The following is a 10,177-nucleotide window of genomic DNA, read 5'->3' as shown; positions in this document are numbered from 1 at the left end:
CACTTTTTCTTTCTTCTGAACCTATCTCCAAATCCCAAAAGCCACATCAGCGTGATGATCATCCTCTCTATTCCTGCACCAGGATTCCTTCCAAATACACAGTTGAATGTTATTGCAAATGAGAGCTGGGCCCTCAATGCTTCCTGAAAATCCCTGTGCTCACTGCTAGTCAGGTATTTTCCCAGTTCCATGTGCTTATTCTAAACATCACATTTCCTACCAGCCATCTTCATCCCGGGCATTCTACCAGCCCCTCAAATCCAGGTTCGTCCAAATCTAAACTCAGAATCTTCCCCTTCCTATATGCCCTATCTCTGTTAATATTATGAATTTCCAGCACTTGAAACTAATTTCCCGAGAGTCATCCCCAATTCTTTCTTCTCTTCCTTACTCTCCAATTCAATCCATTGCCATATCCTCCTAACTCCACCTTCTCTCCATACCTACTGCCTCATCCTCCCGCCCCCATGACCATTGTTCCAACCTTGTAATTGGTCTTCTTGTTTCTTTTCAACCTGATCATGTTTCTCTCTGCTTTCTACTCAGGATTCATTCCAAACTCTTTAGACCAGACAGCAGGCTAAACATGATCCAGCCCCTGTCTGGACCTGATAATGGGTTTCTTAGAGATTGTAATCGTATCGTTTTTCACTTCTGCATTTATTTATAATAGCACCATGTCTTTCATTTTTGCATTTGGCATAGAGCACCAGACATAGTAGTTATTCTATTTTACATAAAGGAATAAGTCATTATTTGTGACACTGTCCAAGGCAATAAATAGATATTATAATCATGGTAAGAACAGAGAAGTTACCAAGAACATACTTTTTTAAAGAACACTTCCCCCCCCTCTGGTGGGATAAAATATATGTTTCTGTAGTTAATGCCTCAGTGGTAATTGAGACCCTAACTGTATCTTAGGGTACCCTATCACAATCTTACTTAACTTTAAAAAACTTGATAATACTCCATGTCAGATAATGATGGTTTATTCCTAGGGTCTAGATGAAAGCAAAGGATTACTCACTCAAAATTAGAAGTCAAAATAATGAACTTAATATAGAACAAACCCTATTATATTTAAGATAACAAATATCCTGAAGCAACAGCCAGAGATGTTAGACATTAATTATTTTTTTTAAGTCACCCCATTATATGTAATTTTGGGCTAATCTAAATGATGCCATTTTTCCTTTGGCATACATAACTCAAATAGAAACACCCCAATATTTTATATAAAAGCCAAAAGAAACTATCAGCGCATGATAGTCTCTCTTCCTCTGACTTTACAACGACCCACAGACAAGGTGAACGTTCCTCAGAACACCATGTCTCTCCGATTTCCTGGTGGATCCAGGCATAATTGCTTACGGGCTGGAACTGGATCTGTCAGACCACCCAGCGGAGGCGCAGGCTTTGCAGGCAGCAATGCATGTGGCAGCTCTGTTGCTGGAAGTGGATTTTCCTGCACCTTGGGAGGGGGCTTGGGCGGTGTTCCCAGTGGGAGCCACGCCAGTGGTGCCCTGGGAAATGCTGCTTGCATGGGCTTTGTCGGAAGTGAAGGGGGACTCCTCTCTGGGAATGAGAAGGTGACCATGCAAAATCTTAATGACCGCTTGGCATCCTACCTGGATAACGTGCGAGCTCTGGAGGAAGCAAATGCTGAATTAGAGAGAAAAATCAAGAGTTGGTATGAAAAATATGGGCCTGGATCTTGCCGTGGACTTGATCATGACTATAGCAGGTACCACCTAACAATCGAGGAGCTTAAGAATAAGGTGAGAAATCATAAACTGGAATCTATTCAAAGTATTTAAAACAAAGAATTACCCAGCAAAAGACATAGAACTACAACAGGAAATGCTTCATGACTGTTAATTGTAACTTATATTGTAACTTATATTTATTGTAACTATATAATTGTAACTTATATTTATTATTTATTTTGATAAATAAGTCTTCTTATTACTCAAAAATAGTCACTTTGGGCCGGGCGCGGTGGCTCACGCCTGTAATCCTAGCACTCTGGGAGGCCGAGGCGGGTGGATTGCTCAAGGTCAGGAGTTCAAAACCAGCCTGAGCGAGACCCCGTCTCTACCATAAAAATAGAAAGAAATTAATTGGCCAACTAATATATATAATATAAAAATCAGCCGGGCATGGTGGCGCATGCCTGTAGTCCCAGCTACTCGGGAGGCTGAGGCAGGAGGATTGCTTGAGCCCAGGAGTTTGAGGTTGCTGTGAGCTAGGCTGATGCCATGGTACTCGCTCTAGCCTGGGCAAGAAAGCGAGACTCTGTCTCAAAAAAAAAAAAAAAAAAAATAGTCACTTTGATTCATGAATTTAGTGTAGTCAAAATGTTGTTGGTTCCATTGTTTATTCATAGAGAAGAAAGCATTGTATTCTAAAAGTCATATGAGTATATGAGAAAAAATAAAACTATATCTTTAACTTTTAAATATTAAATTTTAAACATTTTATCACATAAGGAAGATTTTTGTGCAAAAACTTAATTGTGTAACATTTTTTATTTCCTGAAATGATAAATTATCAAAGCAAACTTATTTGTTGTGTTCTCCCTTTTGATTTCTCCTAGCTTATCTCTTCCACTACTGCTAATGCTAACGTCATTCTGCAGATTGATAATGCCAGACTGGCTGCTGATGATTTTCGGCTAAAGTAAGTGATAGAAAATAAATCACGTTCTAGAAAACGTTTCCTGTTTATTTAACTTGTTAAATAAAATTTCAGTTTCATCCCAAGTGGAATAAACTATAACCTAAAAGATTAAAGCATGCAAGGGATTTATGTCATACTAATACAATTGAGTATATGCACAATTTATGCCAATGTATTACATTCACAGGACAAAATATCAATGTATTTCTGTGTCTGCCTAGAATACTGCAAAGCACAAAGTGGATGCTCAGTCAGTATTAATTGGCTAAATAAACTATTTAATTTATTAACTAAAGAAAAAAATTAAGAAAAATATTAAATAAGAAAAAATTCTAAAATGTTATATTTGTATTTAATTGAGACAGGCTATTGGAATTTGTGTGGTTAAATAACTGCCAATTATCCTGCACAGAGTTAAGTAAGAGGATGAGGGAGGGGGTTCTTTGTATGCTTTTATACAATTTAGAATCCTAATTCAATGTCTACTTTTCAGTTTAAAGCAATTGAGGTTTTTATTTTTCTGGTTCTCGAGATAGTCTAACTTGCACTGAAGTTCATTTAAATGTCCCCCAAGGTATGAAAATGAGCTTGCCCTTCACCAAAATGTAGAGGCGGACATCAACGGGTTGCGGCGAGTCCTGGATGAGCTGACGCTCTGCAGGACCGACCAGGAGCTGCAATACGAATCCCTCAGCGAGGAGATGACCTACCTCAAGAAGAACCACGAAGAGGTAGGAGACGCTTGACCCCCAGTCAAGTCAAATCGTTGGGATCTAGAGTAGCGGGAAAGAGATGAAAACCCCATGCAGGCCAGCCTTTTAGGTTTTTCCACGCTCCAAATTGACTAAATTTGACATTTAGTCAACTATTAAGTGTTGAATAACTCTCCCATTTTTATAACCCCATGTCATTTAAAAATGAGATGCTGTGACTTTTTTTTTTTTTTGCGGTGGTGGTGATTGTGGTTATTTTAATTAACAACAAATTCAGTAGATGATTGACACGAATACAGATCAAATAAGTCAATTTAAACATTTTTGTGCCGTGAATTATATACCTGACCACAAACTTTGAGCCATAAAGTGACACCTGTGAAAACTCTTCTACTGGGCGTGAACACACATGGCCCCTAACGCCACGCTCGCGTCTCCTCCCAGGAAATGAAGGCCCTGCAGTGCGCGGCGGGCGGCCACGTGAGCGTGGAGATGAACGCGGCGCCCGGGGTGGACCTCACCGTCCTGCTGAACAACATGCGCGCCGAGTACGAGGCCCTGGCGGAGCAGAACCGCAGGGACGCCGAGGCCTGGTTCAACGAAAAGGTGAGGTCAGCCCCGCCGGCCCTGCCCACGCCCCCCTGGCAGGTGCGGACTTGTTTTACCCTTGGCGCCCTGCCTTCCAGAGCGCCACCCTGCAGCAGCAGATCTCCGACGACGCCGGCGCGGCCACCTCTGCCAGGAACGAGCTGACCGAGATGAAGCGCACCCTGCAGACCCTGGAGATCGAGCTGCAGTCCCTCCTGGCTACGGTAGGTGACAGTGTCGCTCAGACCGGACTGCGTGATTCTGGAGCACCTAAGAGAAACCCCTCTTTTGTCCCCTCTTTTACCTTTGCCTGCAAGTACTTGACAGAGATAGCTAAGAGGAAAGGAAAAACTGACTCAGAGACACTCAGAAAGAGAGCGTGTTCTTCCTCCTTGACATCACTGAGGACTTCTTTCCTGGCCGGGGCTCGGTGCCCATTTCATGAAAATAAACAGCTTTTCCCATAGATCCTTTCTTAGGGTAGCTCATCTCAGCCCCACAGAACAAACAGTGGCAGAATTGCTCCACCTGAAAATGAAGTGACATGTCTACGGTCACGTGGCCACACAGGGCAGAGCTAGCATCATACCAGCACCTCCTAATATTGATGAAGACACACTGGAAGCCACGTTGCGCTTTCCACCAAGCAGAGGAAAAGAGGGTGCACACCTGAATTCCATGTGGCCACTGTCAGCCGCCCCATCCCCACAGTGTCCAAGGCAGAGGTCCCATCCCAGGGGACACACCCCTAGAGCCAGGCGTTCCATCACATGGGCAAATACTAGCAGCACCTGGATTACTTCAAATGTTAGCATGGAGGTTAACCCAGGACTGAAACTGGCTTCCCTTCTGAGATGTGAGCTGGCAGTACCCAAAAGGCTTGATTTTAAGAATTATGGCACACAGGTAGCCTAAGGATGTTCTGTCCTCACAAGAGGTTCTCTGCTCCCTGAGGACACCAGGTTGTAACTCGAAGAAAAGAGCAGCCATACAAGTGAGTGCAGGAGACAAAAAGGAAAAGAGGACTTCAAACAATAGGAAGGCTCTTTTGATTTAGCCACCCTGAAAAAGTGCAGTGCTTTCTTACTATATACTATTTAGTTGGGAGACTTATTTTTATATTGACTGACCCCAAACTTACCCAGCCTGTGCCTCTTCCTCTCACCCTCATCACTTCTGCTAGCTGGGACTGGAGACTCCCCCACCCGGGTGGGTCCCTAGAAGCCTCCTCTCTTCCCCATTTCTCTTCTTCCCCGAACTGGATCCCTGCAGCCCCAGTCCTGCTGCAGTAGCAGTGTGAGTGAGTCCTCCCTCTATGTCTGAGTCGTGTTGAAGGACATAAGTTTCAAGTTCCCAGATCAGAACTTTAAGCCTTTTCACATAGAAGCAGTGATTTTATAAAATGGTTAGATTTTAGGAAGCCAGTAGTACTATAGTTTGGGCTCATGAGATAATCCACACCCCCCCCCAAAAAAAGCCCATTTAGCACACAACATAACTGAGTTATAGAATAATGGTGGCATAGAATCTAACTTCCATACCGGAGACTCTTTTGTTTTAAGATAATCTAAGCTCAATTTCCTATAGTTAGCACACAAGTCATTTTTAAATTGGGAGTTATCTAAACATATCAATGTTCACATGTTTGATTCCTGTGACAGACAAACCTCCAAGTTCATCCTACTCTCCATCCTCAGGGACAAGCCGAACTTTACAGGGGAAGGCTGTGAAGCAGAGATGCCGTCCCCTCTGACTTGTGAGACTATTAGCAACCTTATAAAGGATAGGGACTCCCGAGGAGTTCACAGTGCAGGTCAGAGAAAGAATTCTCACACCAGGAGTAGAATAGTTTCAGGAGAGAAAGTTTAACTTACTTTTTCAAGAAAGAAAGAGAGAGAGAGAAGGAAAATGGCACAGCAAGAAGGAATGTGGATAGTTGTGTTGTGAGTTTCCTCTTCAAAGGGGCAGTTATGTGCTGCGAGTTTATTTCTCTTATTTTCTGTTTGATAGTGTATTTTCCTTTGTTAGGTAGGGTATTAGTAAGGCCACATTTCACCCATGAGCAGACATTATCAGGGAACTTAAAGTTTTCAGCTGCTGAACACATACCTCACCGGTATCTTACTACCTGTATCCTCGCCCTCCGCATTTCCATCCTGATCACCTTCCACTCGGATGCTCCTAGACAGCCCAGCACCCTCCACGTAACACACAGTCAGCCCAAGACGGTGGTTCTATGTCAGCCTTACTCCAGTTTTCAGCCCCATTAGACCCAGTGTCTGCCTGTTGTGATGATTATTTTATAACTCCTTGCAATCCTAGAATGAACTTGATAGGTAATATATTTAGCAACATGCAAAATTATTCTTAAAAAGTATAACATAGTAACTGTAATAAAAGGAAAAAATATAAGGAAAGTATTTTAAAAATAAGATGTATTTACTATATAAGTATAGGGGCCCAATCACCCTATAAAATGTAATGAAAGAGATTATAGCTTGCATATTCTTTGAATAAATCTTTCATGTTCAACAATGTCAGATCAGAAGTCACTCCATACAGGAAAAGGGAAATGAAAGAGTGGAGCTGGGGTGGACACTGATAACAGCTAATATCAGGTGATGTAATAACTGCCAAGACATTTTATATATATAATAAGGGAAAGAGGGAAATTACCTTAATTGAAGTTGGGGTCATGTGCCAAGACAAATTACAGACTGTGGAAGTAGAAGAGAGGAAGTATAATATTTATAAGAGCAGTGTCAAAATAATGACCTGTGCTGTGATGTGAGATATATCTCCTGTCTCGAAATCCCACCCCTGTTAAGTCAGTCATTCAATCTCAAGTGCTTTAATGGAGAACAGAAAATCAAGGATGGATTAGAAAAAGAAACGGCAACACAAAAGGCCTCGGAGCAGTGTTGGAGTAGATGTGTGGGCACAGTGGCAGAGTAACACTGACAGCAACAAGCAACCAAAAATAAATATGTAATTTCAAAATATAAGTTTTCTCATCTCTGTTTCTTATTGTGTTACCTCCAGAGAAGAGCTTTAACATAGAGATTAGTCATAACAGGAAGTATAATGCAAATATCATGAATGTCCAGAACAGTCAAGAGTCTTGTAGGAGAGGGTCATTTATCCCAGGTCAAGTCATCCAGCACTCCTGGTCCCCACCCAGTAAATGCCAGCCTCCTCCCCTTCCCATTGCATTGTGACGAGCCCCACAAATTTCCAAAACTTGCCTAGGGAGCAGTGCTGCGGGTGCTGAGAAACACTGGTCTACATAGTGCTCAGGGCGGCTTCACCCCTTGCCATGGCTTTTTTTGACGTCCTCAGAAACAGTCCCTGGAGTGCTCCCTGACGGAGACCGAGAGCAACTACTGCGCGCAGCTGGCGCAGATCCAGGCGCAGATCGGGGCCCTGGAGGAGCAGCTGCACCAGGTCCGGACCGAGACCGAGGGCCAGAAGCTCGAGTACGAGCAGCTGCTCGACATCAAGGTCCACCTGGAAAAAGAGATCGAGACCTACTGCCGCCTGATAGATGGAGACGGAAAGTAAGTAAAGCCATTTTAAAATCCAGTTTTTACCTCTTCTGAACTACAACCATGCACTGCCCGTTACCCTCCCATACATTCAAGCTTTGTCTTTTTCATTCCCATTGCAGAAAAGTATGTGCATCTCTTGCCTCGGGAGTCCTCTCTCCCTTATTTTGTACATCACAGTGTCCTTCTCCTCTGCCTTGGATAATTCCAGTTGTCCCTGCAGAAGTTCCCATTTGTTGTCCATGTTAATCACTGTGGATGTAAGATTCTCCCCCACTCCAACGCCTGTTTATTCAGTTCATTCTTCCTAATATCACTGCTGCTCTGAGATAAAAGTACTCTACAAATAAATACATGTATGCATATGTATGCATGTCCTTTTAAATTCTTGGCTTAAAAAAATCAAATTTTGTTTATATCCTCTCTTTAGATAACATTCCATTATTTTAGCTCCTGCACACAAAAATCTTAAGAGTTTCTTTTGTAGAAAAGTAAGATCTGTTTTTGGTATACAAACTTCACTTGAGTTCATTGGTTCAATGACTATTTCTTAAGTGACAGTAAACAGAAATATAAAAGAATAAACTATTTTTTCTTTTTACAGTTCATGCTCCAAATCAAAGGGCTTTGGATCAGGAAGCTCAGGGAATTCATCTAAAGGTAAAAAAAAAAAAAAAAATCTGTTTCTATTTCTACTGCAGCAGATGCTTTTATAATACATTAATGGCAGTCATACACCATGGCAACAGTCAATGTTGAAGTAATTCTAAGTAAAGTTCTCTGAACTGAAAGTATTATTGAGTGAATAAAACTATCCCAAATTATTATTATAAATCTATACTTACTCCCTCACCAAAAATGTGCATATTATATTACAACCAGCAGTGGAATTCTTTGTCGTGTAACCTTTTAGTATGAATATATATATTCACATGTTTTATTTCTAGATTTATCCAAAACCACACTGGTAAAGACGGTGGTTGAAGAAATAGATCAACGTGGTAAAGTTATTTCCTCAAGGGTTCACTCCATTGAAGAAAAGACATCTAAAGTGACCAACGGCAAGACAGAACAAAGGGTCCCTTTCTAGCTGTCATTTTAGAGAAAAGAATAATTTGGGAAAGGATCCCACACAAATGTATTACTCTAATCAACATGGAGAATAAAAACACTTTCTACCTTTAAAGTTACTTAGCAAAAATACTAATGTTCTTAGTTAAATTTTACAGGATGTTGGGTGTTTGTTTTCAGGTAAATAAAGTTGATGTGCACTCATTTTCATTCACTGATGACTAATAAATAATTGTGATTTATTTTTTTCTGTGTCTAATTCATAAGGAGACATTTATGGAATATATTTGAATTACCTTTCACTCTAGTTTTAAATAATCGTCAATACTACCACGTGGCATTTTAATATTAAACATTTACCAGGCATACTCTTTAAATCCTACCATGTCTCCATGGGCAAACAATCAAGGAAAGTTCAGAAATTCTCCTGTGACTGAAAAGTCCCACCACTAGATGGCACATTCCTGGTGTGTTACCAAGAGCCCATCTCAAACTCTTCCATGGATCTGGATTCTTCCCGGTATACCGTTCCATATGAAACAGGTTAATCTCTGGAAAGATACACGCACAGCAATGAGCCTCATGTTAATGACTTTTCTTCTAGAGCAGAGGTCAAAAGTTTTTTTCTGTGACGGCCCAGACAGTAAATATTTTAGCTTTGCAGGCCATAAGGTCTCTATTTCAGCTACTAAATCAGCCATTGTAACAGAAAGCAGCCATAGACAACAGATGAATGAATATGTCTGTGTTCCGATAGAAATTTATTTATGGGCACTGAAATTTGAATTTCAAATAATTTTATGTGCCATTAACTATTATCCTTATTTTTATCAACCATTTAAAAATGGAAAACCATTCTTAAAACACATGGCAGGCCAAATTTAACCCACCAACACCTGTCCCAGAACTTAAAATTTCACGAAGTTGATAAACATGATGGTTATTGTGTCTTCCTACCTTTCTGGATCAAAACGTATAGTAGAAATTCCAAAAAAATATTAAATTGCCTAAAAAGAAAGCAGCTCCTTTATTTCTCTATTGTATGGCCTGATTCCAATATAAAGCTCCCGTTAAAGAAGGAATTCTACCCCACAACCCAACAGTCACATGGAAGTTCAAACAATTGGTGAAAAGTGGGATATTTACAAAATCTTCAGCCGAAAGTCATCAAAAGAAGCAAGTACTAGAAATTCCTGGGGAAGCAACTTCCCAAGGATGCAATGCACAGGGCCAGCTACATACCTTGCAGGACCCAGACCCAGTGCAAAATGAAAATGAAAATGGGCAGGTGGGGTCCTTTGTTCAAAAATCAAGAAAAATATGTCATGAAAGTTCTTATAAAGCTTTTTTCTTTCTTCTGCAATTATGTTCTCAATTTGTCCTGAGTTTTTGTTGTTTTTGGTTTGGGGAGGTTTTTTATTTTTGTTTTTGTTTTGTATTTAAGGTCATTCTAAGTAAAGAAACATTACAATTTTAAAGTTATTGGCATTGCCGGGCGTGGTGGCTCACGCCTGTAATCCTAGCACTTTGGGAGGCCGAGGCGGGTGGATTGCTCAAGGTCAGGAGTTCGAAACCAGC

The 10,177-nt window shown here is 41.0% G+C and overlaps 1 protein-coding gene across 1 annotated transcript; it reads left to right on the top strand.

The window, feature by feature from the left end:
• The first annotated feature begins 1,265 nt into the window (after positions 1-1,265).
• Positions 1,266-8,843, top strand: LOC105872067 (keratin, type I cytoskeletal 28). The gene is made up of 8 exons (XM_012765817.2): positions 1,266-1,781; positions 2,600-2,682; positions 3,257-3,413; positions 3,840-4,001; positions 4,082-4,207; positions 7,323-7,540; positions 8,133-8,188; positions 8,476-8,843. The coding sequence occupies exons 1-8, from the start codon at positions 1,266-1,268 to the stop codon at positions 8,616-8,618; spliced, it is 1,461 nt and encodes a 486-aa protein (XP_012621271.2). The 3' UTR covers positions 8,619-8,843.
• Positions 8,844-10,177: the final 1,334 nt, after the last annotated feature.

Source organism: Microcebus murinus, chromosome 18, assembly GCF_040939455.1.
Source record: "Microcebus murinus isolate Inina chromosome 18, M.murinus_Inina_mat1.0, whole genome shotgun sequence".
NCBI classification, from domain to species: Eukaryota; Metazoa; Chordata; class Mammalia; order Primates; family Cheirogaleidae; genus Microcebus; species Microcebus murinus.
This window is presented reverse-complemented; position numbering and strand designations above follow the sequence as displayed.

Coding starts and splice junctions, on each gene's coding strand:
- LOC105872067 (XM_012765817.2), top strand. CDS start 1,266: ATGATAGTCTCTCTTCCTCTGACTTTACAACGACCCACAGACAAGGTG. Junction 2,683..3,256: donor GCTGATGATTTTCGGCTAAA/GTAAGTGATAGA, acceptor ATGTCCCCCAAG/GTATGAAAATGAGCTTGCCC. Junction 4,208..7,322: donor TGCAGTCCCTCCTGGCTACG/GTAGGTGACAGT, acceptor TGACGTCCTCAG/AAACAGTCCCTGGAGTGCTC.